Raw genomic sequence first — 14,404 nt, 5'->3', positions numbered from 1 at the left:
GGCTGGGCTGGCACCTAGTTAAGCACCCAGGTGGTGGTGGGGGAAGCCCTTCCTTACCGATCTGCCCATTGTAGCAGCCTGCCAGGAGCACGTGGGAATCTTTGGGGTTATACTCCAAGGTGACAAGAGGAGAGGACGGCTTGAGAGTGATCTCTGGCCTGTTGGGGTTTTCTATAAGGTGGAACAAAAAACATGTATACTACCAGACCTGGAAAGAAAAGGACACAGTCAAACAATTCAACCGCTTGTCCAGGGCGGGGGCGGTGGGGCAACGCTAGGAAGCCCTTCTCCAGGCTGCAACGCTGGTCCTCAGTGACCAGCCTCTAGCCCTAGAGGCTCTTCTACAGATGTTATTTTTTGGGAATCGTGTGTGTGTGTGTGTGTGTGTGCGCGCGCGTGAGACAGACTGTCATTCTAATCCATCTCCCAGGAAGGTATAAAGTGAGGTTTGGACCCTAAGGCTTTTACAAAGCGCTAACTCTCCCCTGATTTGTGTGAACCGGTCGCCCTGTCTGTAGACGGAGGATGATGGAGGGACAATAGCGTCCGCCCACGGGGCGGCAGTAAGAGTTGGCTGAGCTGCTCGAGAGTGGGAAGTGCTCAGCTCCCTGCTGGGCGCCCGCACCTGCTCCTAAGAGCTAACGCTCATTTTCACAGTGACAGTGATGAGAGTTATCAGTGGCGCCCCCATCACCTGCCACCTGCCCGGCTCTGCTGCGCAGTGAGCCCCTCTGTCAGCTGTGGTCCCTGCTCCCGGGTGGACACACTAACCTACCGGCCAGGAATTAGGGACAAGTGCCCAGACAGGCGGGACGGGGGGGTCCCCTTCCCTCCCCCCGGGTCCCTTTCTTAGTCTGCTGGGGACTCTCCGATAGGCTCTTCAGAGACCCAGAGCTGGGACTCCAGGGGTCTGGTCTTGAATGCCCTGATTCAGGATCCAGAAATGAAGGGAGTTCCTGCTTCTGCTGTGGCTTCGCTTGACTGCACCTGAACCCGGGCAGGGAAAGGATGAGCCGCTGGCTTCCTCCAGGGCCTGGGATCCCAGCGCGGGACCAGCTGCTTCCACCTCCCCCCATGTGTTCGCTGGCCTCTGCCCGCCTCCCGCTCCTTCCCGGGTCACCTGTCCCCTCTGCGCCTCACCCAGGTCCCAGATGTACGATTCGCTGCTCATGCCTTCGGGTGCCCGTTGAAAGTTCAAGCAAGAATACGCCACTGCCAACTTCCTGTTGCCATCGGGATGCCAGGAGACATGTGTGGCTGGCCGCTTAATTTCCTGGGGGTCCCTTTAGAGGAGGGCAAGAGGGCAGAAGACCGGAGTGCCAGGCTCCCCAGACTTCCTATTCATATTTGCTCATTTTTTTTTCTTAAAAGAATTCAAATGTCTTTAAATATTCACTAGGAGAAATTCACTTTTGAAAACAAAGCCTCCAGGGCTCCCTTAATTGGAAAACTGATCTCACAACCACAAAGAGAAACTAATAAAGAGAGAATGGAAATAAAATTTTAAATTTCGGTCTGATGTCTTCATTTGCTGAAAGTTCTGAGCCTGAGGCTTGATCTCTCATCAATATTAAATGATGAAGGAAGATGAAGAATCCGGCTCCTTGGTATCTGCCCAACTGAATCGAAAACTTCTGCCCACACAAAAGGCTGCATGCAGAGGTTTACAGCAGTGGTGCTCACAACTGCCAAAACTTGGAACCAAGATGCCCTTCAGTAGGCAAGTGGATAAATTGTGGTACATCCAAACATTGTTGTTACTCAGCATTAAAAAGCAATGAGCTATCAAGCAATGAAAAGACATGCTGGAAACTCAATGCACTCTGTTAGGAGAAAGAAACCCATCTGAAAAGGCTACATGCTGTATGGTTCCAACTAAATGACATTCTGGAAAAGGCACAACCACGGGGCCAGGAAAAAGATCAGTTGTTGCCAAGCGTTTAGGGGCAGGGAGGGTTAAATAGGTAAAATACAGGGGACTTCAAAAGTGTATTTTTGTTTATTTGGCTGCACTGGGTCTAAGTCGTGGTACAAGGGATCTAGTTCCCTGACCGGGGATTGAAACTGGGCCCCCTGCACTGGGTGTTTGGAGTCTTAGCCACTGGACCACAGAGGATTCTTTTCCAAATGAAATATGTTGATTTACAGTGTTGTGTGAGTTTCAGGCGTGCAGCAAAGGAAATATATATATATATATAATATATATACACATATTTTTTCAGATTCATTCCCATTTAGGTTGTTACAAGATATTAAGGGGCTTCCCAGGTGGCTCGGTGATAAAGGATCTACCTGCTAATGCGGGAGATGAAGGAGACATGGGTTCAGTCCTGGGTCAGGAAGATTCCCCGGAGGAGGAAATGGCAACCCACTCCAGTATTCCTGCCTGGGAAATCCCATGGATGGAGGAGCCTGATGGGCTACAGTCCACGGGGTCACAGAGAGTTGGACACAGCTGAGCACACAAGATACTGAATATAATTCCCTGTGCTGTACTGAATGTCCTTGCTATTTATTTATTTTACATATAGTAGTGTAGATCTTTTAATCCCAAACTTCTGATTTATCCTTCCCCTTTTCCCTTTTGTTAACCGTTTGTTTTCTATGTCAACACAGGGGACTTTCAGGGCAATGAAACTATTCTGTATATTGGGATCTGTGACACCCAGAGGGAATCCTAATGTGAACTATAGACTCCGGGTGTGCTGTAGGCTGAGTGCATCCCCCCAAACCTCGTATGTTGAAGCCTAATCTCCAGTGTGCTGGAATCTAGAAGTGCGGCCTTTGGGAGGTGATTAGGTGGTGAGGGTGGAGCCCTTATGAATGGGATTAGTGTCCTTACAAAAGGGGGTCCAGAGAGACCCCTCACCCCTTCTGCTTTGTGAGTTCTCAGCAAGAAGGTGGGTGTCTCTGAATTATTAATAAAAACCGAGCAGTGACAATTTTGAAACATCCAGTGGTTAGGACTTGGTGTTCTCTCTGCTGGGGGCCTGGGTTCAATCCCAGATCAGGGAACTAAGATCCCACAAGTTTCGAGAAGCAGTCAAAACAAAAAGAAAGAGTCCTCACCAGACACAGAATCTGACCTTGCTGGCACCCTGGGCTCAGACTTTGATCCTCCGGAGAGGTGAGGAATGCATTTCAGCTGTTTGTAAGCCACCCAAGTGATGGTATTTTGAGACGGCAGCCTGAGCAGACTCAGGACAGGGTAGAACGATGTCAGCGTGGCTCTCTGACTGTGACAAATGTCCCACCTATGGGGCGGGGGCGGCAGGAGATGCTGACGGCGGGAGAGGCCGTGTGGGTGGGGGTAGGATGGGTGTGTGGGAATTCTCTGTACTTTCTGATCAGTTTTGCTGGGAACTAAAACTGCTTGAGAGACTGCTTTGGGAAAGATCCAAGGTATCCTCCTTACTTGTTGCAAGTAATCATTCTTTCTTTCTTTGGGGAAAAAAAAAAACAACTGCTCAAAAAAAATTAGCTCAATTTGGTGGCTCAGATGGTAAAGCGTCTGCCTACAATGCGGGAGACCTGGGTTCGATCCTTGGGTCAGGAAGATCTCCTGGAGAAGGGAATGGCAACCCACTCCAGTACTCTTGCCTGGAAAATCCCATGGACAGAGGAGCCTGGTGGGTTACAGTCCATGGGGTCGCAAAGAGTCGGACACGACTGAGCAACTTCACTTTCACTTCCAAAAAATGAAAGGGGAGAGACGATGTGTAACAGTGAAAAAAGGATTAAAGAGGTAACGGCCCCCCATGTGGACACAGAGGGGGAAGGTGGGGAGAACTGAGTGAACAGCATTGACGTACACACGCCTTGACTCCCGTGTATAAAAGAGACAGCTAGTGGGAGCTCAGCTTGGGGCTCGGTGATGACCTAGAGGGGAGGGGCTGCTGGGGGCACAGAGAGCTCCAAGGAGGAGGGGATCTATGCTTACACATGGCCGAGTCACTTCATTGCACAGCAAACTAACACAACATGCTAAAGCAATTATACTCCAATGTTTAAAAATTAAGTTAAAAAAAGAAAGACTTCACAGTCCCAAGCTGACACTTTGTCATGGAAGCCATGGGAAGAAATGAACACAAGGGGGAAATGAAATAAGCTTCTGGTCGTGTGACTCATCCACTTCACTCCTCCCCGGGGGCACCGCTAAAGCAGAAGGTTGAGTCCCATCCTCGGTTGGCTCACCCACCCACTGAGAGCCCTGAGCACGTCTCCTCCCTGGGGCCGGTTTCCTCATCTGTCAAACGTGGAGGTTGGATGTGATGATTCCTGATGCATCAGCCCTCTCGGGTATCCATACGTAAGGTCAGACTCCAGCAGGGCTGGGGCAGCAGAGCAGAGGGCCCCCGCCCCCCCTCCGGCCCCTCTCTTGCATGCCCATTGCTAGAAGTCTGCAGTGCCTGCCATGACTCAGCCCTGGATCAGAAGAGTCCTGGCTGCTCATGCTCGGACTGGGTCAAACACTTTCCAGGTGGCAGAATGAATCCCCTAGAGTTGGCCTTTGATGCTCGTGGCTTCCAAAATCACAGGTTTTCTCTGCATGTTCGAGAACACACACTTGCACGTATAAACATATGTATACATATACGGATATATACATGCACACATGCACATATAGATAGGTATATTTGATTTTCTTTTTTGGTGCATAATTGCCTGTCCACTGTTGTGTTGGTTTCCACTGTATAATGAACCGATCAGCGGCATGAATACAGACATCCGCTCCCTTTTGGACTTCCCTCCCACCCCTCGAGGCCATCACAGAGCACCGAGCCGAGCTTCCCGTGCCTCACACACGAGAGTGGACACGCGTCAGTCCTAGTCTCCCGATTCACCCACCCTGCCCTCCCCCACTGTGCTCACAGGTCCGCTCTCGGCATCTGCAGCTCTGCCCCTGCCCTGCAAAGAGGTTCATCTGTGCCATTTTTCTAGATTCCACGTACGAAATTTGTTTTTCTCTTTCTGATTTACTTCACTCTGTATGACAGACTCTGGGCCCATCCACGTCTCTACACAATGACCGTATTTCGCTCTTTTTAGCGGTTAAGTAGTAGCCATTGTATATATGTACCGCATCGTCTTTGTCCATTCATCTGTCATTGGACATTTAGCTTGTTTTACCCAGGTGTATTTTAAACAAAAGGTAGTGCCTTCCACACACTGTTCGGTGTCTTGATTTGGTTTGGCTTCGCACGGCAATCTCGGAAGCTCCCGCCTAAGGAGCTGCCTCATTCGTTCAGACGGCTGAGCAGTAGTCAGCGTGCGGGCATAGCAGAATTGCTGGAACCAGACCCTGCTGATGGGTTTATTGTGCTCCCAATCTCTGTCTAGTGCACACCCTGCTGCAGTGAATATCCAGTGATCTCACACACGTGTCTACGGGCTAAGCTTCTGTCACACTGCTGTCCTTGGAGGTTATTCCAGGCAGACTCCCGAGTGCTTGGAACAAAGGTCTTTTTTGCTCACAGTGCAGCCAGATCACGGATGTCTGGTGCTTTGGACCTTCTCCACACAGTATGAATCGACCACACGTGTACTCAGCATTGCAAATTTGCTTTAGTCTTTCCTGAGACTGACTCTCTCCTCCCTGTCCACCCACCAGGCCTGCCTCCAGGGTAGGGACCACTTATCTACTGGGCATTTTATCACTCTGCCCCTTATTTAGCTCAGAGCACAGAGGGCATTATCCCCACGGCATGGAGTGATGGGTAAGGGGTCCCCTTTGGAAGCACCCATCCACAGAGGAGACAGAGGTCAGCCAGGCACCTGCCTGGCTACAAAGGTACCTGAAAACATTGATGGTTTTAGCTGAGGGGGCCTCGTCCGTCACCTCCACCGCATCCTCGTCGTCAAAATACTCCTGGTAGATGTCGATGGCGTTATTCTGCTTGATACAGTGCTCCATGATCTGCGGGGGACACAGCGGGAGAGTCCTTAGTGGTAAAGGGAGGTCCTTGCAGCTGAGATGGAGTCTGGGAGGGATGAGAAATATCCCGTAGTCTTTTCCCATCCTTCCAGGCCACGAATTTCCAATGGGGGCAACATCTACCCCGCACAAGGGTGGAAATTGGTTCCAATTGTTTTCAAATTGCTTCATGGGGGTAAAATAATATCACTTTTTTTTTTTACAAAGCACAGACATACATTTTGTGGTGGTTGTTCAGTTGCTAAGTCGTGTCTGACTCTCTGCAGCACGCCAGGCCTCCCAGATACACATATAGTACATAAATATATAGTACACCTTTGGTATTACATTTTCACTGGGGTGGGGGAATGTCTAAAAAGGCTTGTTGAGAGACAGCAATGAAAAAAAAAAGGTGAAGAAACACAGTTCCAGCCAAACAGAATTAGGAGCCACCCTGTATATGGCATCCATCTCCTGTTTCCTCCATCCGGAAGGCCCTCCCCCATTATCCCAAATGTCCAACAAGGAAAAACCCAAGCTCAAGGGCCTCCTCCTCCAGGAAGTCTCCCCTGATACCTTCAGCAGGAAATCAACTCTCCCTCCTTATGGGGCAAATAGCAAAGCATTTCTGCTCTTACAGCCTTCCTTTCAATGTTAGATTGTGTGGTACATGCATGCTCAGTTGTGCCCCACTCTTTGAGACCCCATGGACTGTAGCCCACAAGGCTCCTCTGCCCATGGGATCTTTTCAGGCAAGAATACTGGAGGGGATTGCCATTTCTTTCTCCAGGGGATCTTCCTGTCCCAGGGATTGAACCTGCATCTCCTGTGTCTCTGCGCTGGAGGTAGATTCTTTACCTGCTGAGCTGCCTGGGAAGCCCCTGTTAATACTGTGATATCTCTGTTTTTGTCTTTGGCCTCCGGTGGCTCACAAACTCTTCAGGGTGGGATATATGTGAATTTCATTTTTGCAATCTCTACTGCACCTGGCAAAGGCTAGAAGCTCCATCCAAATGTGCTGAATGAATGAATGACCCCTATTGGCAGGTAGCCGCTGGCTGGGGTCCCTTGGGGGTCTCTTTGCCCAGAGGGTTTCCCACTTTCCTGATTCCTCCTAAAGCCTGTTCAGTCACTGGACCTCCCTGCCTTACCCTTGGGTCTGCTGTGTGGACCTGCCTACCTGCTCCCAGACCGAAGGTTCCATATGGTACCCAGTGTCCAGCCTCAAAGAGCTATAACTGCTGAGCCTGACATGCAGTTGGGGAAGCAGTGATGGCTAAGACCCTGATCGAGCCGAAGGAAGCCTTACCGAGCCCAGCTGCATGATGGCATTGATGTAGTTCTCGTCCTTCTCCACCTTCTTCCGGAAGCGGATCGTCTGCTCCAGCTCCAGGGGGTTCACATCCTTGGGCCAGCCGCCCTCGATGTGGTTAACCCCCCGGGTCTCCATCTCAAAGCGCTCTGTGTTGGCCTAAACAGAGAGTCACAGGTGAGAAGACGCCCGGCCCTGGTGGAAGCATGTGGCCACTTCTGCAAACCAGAGTCCTGGGGCTCTCGGGTCCCCGGGCTCTGAGAACTCAGGGAGGGACTCATGAGGTACCCTTGACTGGAGCCACAACGTCTTCAGGTACCAGCAAGGAACTTTCTGGTCCTCAGAGGGTCACAGGCAGTCATGAACGTGCCAGCCTGTGGAGTTAGTAACAGCCACTTTGCAGTTGATGCCGGTGGCTGGGAGAAATCCAGTTCTGACCTGACCGCAACCCTAAAAACCCAGAGGAGCCCACCCACCCATCTGCTCTGTGAGACCCCAAAGGACAAAGTGACGAATCCTACCATTTACAGTGAGACGGGAATTGAAACATAAAAACACCTAAGAGTTTGGATTCGCTTTGCTCAATCTCTGTTGCAGCGAGGATGTTAGAGATGCAGTTTTACCCTCTTTAAACTTACCTCTCTGCCTCATTTTCAGTCCCCTCACCCTGCATCTCTTCAATTGTGATAAAACACACATGTGCTTCCCTAGTGGCTCAGACGGTAAAGAGTCCGCCTACCAACGCAGGAGACCCAGGTTCGATTCCTGGGTCAGGAAGATCCCCTGGAGAAGGGAATGGCTACCCACTCCAGTATTCTTGCCTGGAGAATTCCATGGACAGAGGAGCCTGGAGGGCCCCAGTCCATGGGGTTGCAGAGCCGGACACGACTGAGCGACTAACACTTTCACAAAATACACGTAACATCACGTGTACCATTTTGGGGCTTTCCTGGTGGCCCAGTGGCTAAGACTCCGAAGCCCCAGTGCAGGCAGGGGGCCTGGGTTCAATCCCTGGTCAGAGAACGAGATCCTGCATGCCACAACAAAGACCCGGTGCAGCCAAGTTAACACACAAACATTTTTAAAAATAAAATCTACCATTCTGACCATTAAAAAAAATGCTCAACTTAGTGGCATTAGGAACATTCACGATGTCGGGCAATCATGAGCCCTGTCTAGTTCCGGAACTTTCTCATCTCCCCAAATGGGGCCTCCACACTCACTGAGCTCTCAATCTCACTTCCTTTATAAGCCATTTCTCACAGAAGCTGGAAGTCTCAACAGGGCGGAGCCGCTGGCGTTGGAGATGCCAGTGTGGCTCGGCCTTCGTGGCTGCCCTCGTGTTTGGGGGCTGCCATGCACAGGACTGCTCTGGTCCCAGGGACATCAACGCACCCTGGGAAGCAAGAGAGTCAATGTGTTTGAACTGGAAGTTACTGGAAACACTCATAATGTGTTTTGGCCAAATCAGTGTGGTTTTCACGCCGCTGATTTAGGAACGCGACAACAGGGTTATCCCCTCCATCTAATCTTCTCCCAGCAGTTGTTGACATAATCGGGAGCTGACCACCTGCTTCAGACAGACTGGGAGAAATCTGGGATTTTGAACAGCAACACGACCCTCAGTTCTCTTATCTTAGAGGCACCTCTGACCAGAACTTTCTATGGGGCCGTTTCTCTCTCACAAGCTGGGCAGGTCCTGCAGGTGTGAACCCCTGGGCCCCTCCGATACCTCTCCCAGCTGTTACTGTGCAGTCACTCAGTTGTGTCTGACGCTCTGAAACCCTGTGGACCGCAGCACGCCAGGCCTCCCCGTCCCTCACCATCTCCCAGAGTTTGCCCAGGGCCATATTCACTGCATCGGTGATGCCGTCCAGCCGTTTTATCCTCTGACGCCCTGTTCTCCTGCCCTCAGTCTTTCCCAGCATCAGGGACTTTTCCAGTGAGTTGTCTGTTCATATCAGTTGACCAAAATACTGGAGCTTCAGCTTCAGCAACAGTCCCTCCGGTGAATATTCAGGTTTGATCTCCCTTAAGATTGACTGGTTTGATCCCCTTGCCGTCCAAGGCACTTTCAGGAGTCTTTTCCAGCACCACAGTTCAAAAGCTGCGCCTAAAACAACTCTAGCAAGAGTCTTAGAGGGGAGGCCAGAGAGAAAGAGCATCTTGATTTGCATTTGCCCGGCCCAGGGGGTGGTTGGTGCTGGGGCTTGTCCTGACCCTGGGCACCAAGCTGGGACTGGGGGCGATTCTGCCCTCACACATCCAGCATCCGCACTGGTCCACTCTAACTGGCTTCCCAGGGGGATGGAGTCACGCGGTCGCACTTACCAGCCCTGACCTGCCACCCTGCCAGACCACACCTCCACTGGCCCGGCCCTTGGCTCAGCGACCCACCTCATGTTCTGACATGCTGGTGGAACACTGGATGCCCGTGTCCACTGGGTTCCGCTCTACGAACTGCTCGGCCAGCTCGGGGTTGGGCGGGATGTCGATGTTCAGCTCTGCCTGGCGGTCGGAGAAGTTGCATTGCTTCCCAAACTCGCTGCGCTTCTTCACGTACACGTACACAATCTCCATGGTACCGGCTGTGGCAGGGACGGGGGAGGGTGTGTGGTGAGGACCCCCAGCTGGCTACCTCCTGGTCTCCAGGAGCCCCAGCACTGCGGGCGCCTCTGTGTTTCCTCTCTGGGTGTGGGGGGAAGGCTCCTAAGGGATTCGTCCAGAAGCTGAGCTGCATTTGAAAAAATAATTTCTGGAGTGATGACTACAGGCTAAGTGTGATCTTGTTTGGTTCTTACAGTTGCCCTCTAAAATGGACAAGAAGATCACCAATCCACTTTGGAGGAACCTGATATTCACAGGGACCCAGAACGCCTTGCCCAGGACCACACAGCCAACAAGGGGTGCTGCTGGTCTACCCGACTCCAAAGCTCTAACTCAACAATTGATACAGTTTTTGCTGAGCTGATATGATTATCCAGAGGCAAGGAAGAAATATTGATGGTGATTATGTTGAACTAAATTCCCTGCCACTTGCTGGACCTGACAATGATTTCACTTACTTTGTCAGAAAACATTTGTTAAAACCATGAATAGGAACTTCCTTGGTGGACCAGTGGTTAAGACTTCGCCTTCCAGTGCAGGGGGTGTGGGTTTGATCCCTGGTCGGGAAGTAATATCCCACAGGCCAACAACCCAAAACATAAAACAAGCAATGGTGTGACACATTCAATAAAGACTTTAAAAAATGGTCCACATTTAAAAAAACAACAACTGAATAGTCAAGACAGAGTGATACGCTAGCATAAGGACAGACACTTAGATCAATGGAATGGAATTGAGCGCTCAGAAATAAACCTTTATATCTATGGTCAGTTGATTTTCAATGAAGGTGCTAAGACAACGCAGTGGGGAGAGGATGGTCTTTTAAACAAATGATGTTGGCGATGCTGTACCTTCACAGGCAAAAGAATGACCCCAGGTTCCTACCTCACGCCATACGAAAAGATGACTCAAAATGGATCACGGCGGAGGATGCAGGTTCAATCTCTGATCTGAGATCCCACAGCCAAAACAAACAAACAAAAATACAGTAGTGATTCTCAACCTTGGCTACACACTTAGGAACACCCGGAGGGCTCTGGAAAAAACCACGATGCTCGGGTTGAACTGCAAAGTAACTAAATCATAATCTCTCAGCATGTAGCTGAGGATGAGAACCACCGATTTAAAGTGAGGGCTCTTAATCTCAGAACCAACGTTTCTCAAATTTGGAATGTCCCTTCAAAACACAGAAATTCCCAGCCCCCTTCCTGTAAACACTGATCTACACGTCTGAGATGAGGCTTAGACATTTGTACAGTCACCCCAGATGACTATTAAGACCAGATACGTGTCTGTCCTTCCTCCCCAAACTCCAGGGCTGCAAGGAACGAGACGGGTGGGTCCAGGCTGCTGTCCCGAGATATAGGGCCAAGAGCTCTGCGGCAGCCTAGAAGCATGTGCCTGGGTGGCCTCAGGCCCTGGAACAGCGGGGACAGGGGGTGAGGGTGATGAGGGTTAACTACTAGGCCACTTTGCATCCACAGGCGTTGTTTGTTGAAGAGAGTACTACCCTCCCAACCGCCTACTTCTCAGCCCCAGAACAGCTCATCCTGCATCAGACTCATGGGGAGCAGTATTTTCCGCTCTTTCTTGTGGTTTGGAAACTTTTCTACCCAGGAAGGGTAGGAGCAATGGCTTGGAGAACAGAGGATGGGGACAGAAGCACAAAGGACAGCAGGTTGCCCTAGTGGTTTATTTTTCATGGACAAGACAGAGCCTCGTGGAAAAGGATGCACACCCAGTGAGCATCTCCCTGGCCTCCAGCACATCGCTGAACTACAACAGGGCTGCACCTGTGCCCCTCACCCCTCCACGTCCCAACCCTCGTCCCCCAAGGACTGCCAGACTCTGTAACTACAGGCTGCTCATCTCTCCCTCTGTTAAAAAGAGACAACTGCCAGGAGACAGCCAGCTCCTAGGGGACACAAGGGGTCTTAAGAGCACAAGGAAAGCCTAGGAAGACAAAAATAGCCTCTTTAGCCCAGATCATATTTTTAACAGCTTTGCTTTCCTTCTTGGTGCTTCCCAAGGCCAAGCCAGGAGCGAGAACAGAGGCATTGTTTTCTATCTGGAGGCAGACAGAGGGGACATTTAAAGGCTGGCTGGGTGATGGGAAGACAGCTCATTCAAGGACCCAAAGTGGGCTCTTTCTCACAAGCTGGTGGAGGATGAAGATGAATGGTGAGGTCAGAGCTGGTGGGGGGGTGGTCTCAGGAGATCTCGCCCCACCCTGGTGAGACAAGTCTCAAAGGCTGGGCTGCTCCAAGCAGCGCCTGAGTAAGGCTGTCTGCAAAGGGGGCTTCCAGGGGAGGCAGGAGCCGCCTCGCTGCCCTCTGGGACTTTGGGGGGAGGAGATGCCACCCGTGGGAACCTCAGCCCCACAAGCATCTCAAACACAAGACCACGTGGAATTAGAGACAGGCTGATCTGAATGCCAAATATGCAACCGCCTCCGACATCCCGGGGCAGTCAGATCAGAACCTTCACCAAACAGAAAAACAAGACTCTGCTTGTGCAATGATAACGAGCGAAGTGATTCCTGGAAAGAACCTCCTTCGGCTTCAGAGAAACGAAGAGATGAGGGACTGGTGGGAGGTGGCTGAGAAGTTCAATGTAGGAGCTTCACCGGCAGGCAAGTGGAGGGCGGCCACCTTCCCCCACCACTGGACTCCCTGGAGTTACAAAGGTGACAAGGTCTCTCCTTCTTGTCCCTGGGGCAGTCTCCAGTCTTTGTGCTGCGTCTGGCTGGACAAAGGACTGTAGGGGGAGGGACTTCCTGCCCTCTTTCTTCTGTCTATGCACCTTCTGGAACTTGCGGTCATAAGGGACTCACTCGCCTTCAAAAGTGGCTGATCTCCCTGGGAATTCCTTCCTCTGCTCCACACTGGGGTCAACCTGGGATGAGCTCCAAGAGGTGGAGGATGAAGACAGCCAGAGGTGGGAGGAGGTCCCCAGACCTGGAGGGTGATGTGGGCCTGTGTTTCCCTGCTCTGCCCACTACAGCGCTGTCCCCTTGAGCCAAGACTATGGTCTTTTCTTTTTTTTTTTTTTTGATGTGGTACTAATAGTCATTGGGCTTCCTAGAGACTCAGTGGTAAAAAATCCACCTGCCAATGCAAGGGATGTGGGTTTGATCCCTGGGTGAGGAAAATTCCCTGGAGAAGGAAATGGCAACTACGGTATTCTTGCCTGGAAAATCTCATGGACAGAGGAGTCTGGCGGGCTACAGTCCATGAGGTCACAAAAGAGTCAGACACAATTTAGTGACTAAACAACAACAACAATGAATCTTCGTTAATAATGACAGTCCCTGAGAGTAATGATTCCTAATTAGAAGACTGTGGTCTTCTGTTCACTCCCGTCCCCAGTGCCTGGCACAGGGGGCCCCCTCCTCCCTCTGACACATGCTAAACGTGCAGTGTGACCCCAATCCGCCAGGATGCTCCCCTAGAGGTCTTTTCCCTACTCCTCCTCTTCTGATGAGAAAAAGTCCAGCAATGATGTAGGAGGAAGACACTGGGTCTGAAAGCTGGGAGAAGAATGTGGTTCAAGAGACTGTGATAAACTGTGAACTTGTTGCAGGAAGAAGGAACTGCGATACCCTAAGGGCATCCGGATACCCACTCCGCGTTGAGGAATAGGTGAAATGTTTGAGAGGACCCGCCCCTGCAGACGAGCTCAGTAACTCTAACGCCCTTCCCTCCATTCTAAGCAGAAGGCTCTCCTCTTCTCTCGGCTGGGCCGCCCACCACCCCAGCCCCAGGCTGTATTTTCTATCAAGGGGACCCTTTAGAAGGTCTCCCATCCCCCCACCAGGAGATGGACCGTCTGATGCGGTCCGTCATCAGGACCCGACTGGCCGCAAGGGGTGCAGGAGGCAGGGTGTCTGGAACTTGCTGGGTCCCGGGACTCCGGGAACATCGAGGGCAGCGAGGCCTGATGGGCGGGGGACCCTAGGAGCGCTGGTCCCCGGGGTCCATCATCCGGCAGAGCTAGCCCGGAAGGACGCCCCACGAGGAGTTTCTTGCGCTAGCGGTGTTTCTCACCCTCTGGGGCTCCCGTTCACTCTCCAGTCTTCTCTTCAGCCGCGGACATCCTCCCCGCGTCCGCCCCTTAACCTCGGTCGGTTCCTGCTGCCGCTGGGGAAGCCCCCGAGTCGCAGCGCTGGCTTCAGCGCTTCTCAAACGGCTCCGGAGTTTACTCGTTGCCTAGCAACCCTGGCCGGGAAGCGGGGTGGGGGGGGGCCCACAACCGGGGGCCGCGCGGAAGGAAGGAAACCTGGAGCACGTGACCGGTTAAGCCACGTTGGAAGCGTCTCTGGTCCCTCCTAAATTAGTCAAGCGCCGGTAACGACAAACGTATGTAGGATCGTTGCCAAGGCGCTTATCCAAGTCCACAAGTATGCATTTGGCAAGATTCTCAGAAAATGCAAAATGTACTCAGTGAGCCTCGGAGTCCTGAGCCCTGGGTGAGGCTCTGTTATTGATTTGTTCATGATCCAGAAGGTCAATTCCACCCCTTCCTTCAGTTTCCTTGTCTGCTAAATGGGAACTATAACCCCCAGCTTCCTC

General features: G+C 51.6%; 1 protein-coding gene across 2 annotated transcripts in view; it reads right to left on the bottom strand.

Moving 5' to 3' along the window:
- DNAI2 (dynein axonemal intermediate chain 2) overlaps positions 1–14,047 on the bottom strand; it is a 30,075-nt gene extending 16,028 nt beyond the window's left edge. The window contains exons 1-6 of one of the 2 annotated variants that reach the window (XM_043454934.1): positions 13,880–14,047; positions 9,624–9,814; positions 7,224–7,385; positions 5,796–5,917; positions 1,141–1,283; positions 58–171 (exon numbers count right to left, since the gene is read on the bottom strand). In XM_043454934.1, coding sequence (XP_043310869.1) covers positions 58–171; positions 1,141–1,283; positions 5,796–5,917; positions 7,224–7,385; positions 9,624–9,806 — 724 coding nt within the window. In that variant the 5' untranslated portion in view covers positions 9,807–9,814; positions 13,880–14,047. Of the gene's footprint in view, positions 1–57; positions 172–1,140; positions 1,284–5,795; positions 5,918–7,223; positions 7,386–9,623; positions 9,818–13,879 lie in introns of those variants that run through there. The other variant, XM_043455028.1, reaches the window with a different exon arrangement.
- Between the last annotated feature and the right edge of the window lie 357 nt (positions 14,048–14,404).

This window comes from Cervus canadensis, chromosome 1 (genome assembly GCF_019320065.1).
Source record: "Cervus canadensis isolate Bull #8, Minnesota chromosome 1, ASM1932006v1, whole genome shotgun sequence".
Lineage (NCBI taxonomy): Eukaryota > Metazoa > Chordata > Mammalia > Artiodactyla > Cervidae > Cervus > Cervus canadensis.
This window is presented reverse-complemented; position numbering and strand designations above follow the sequence as displayed.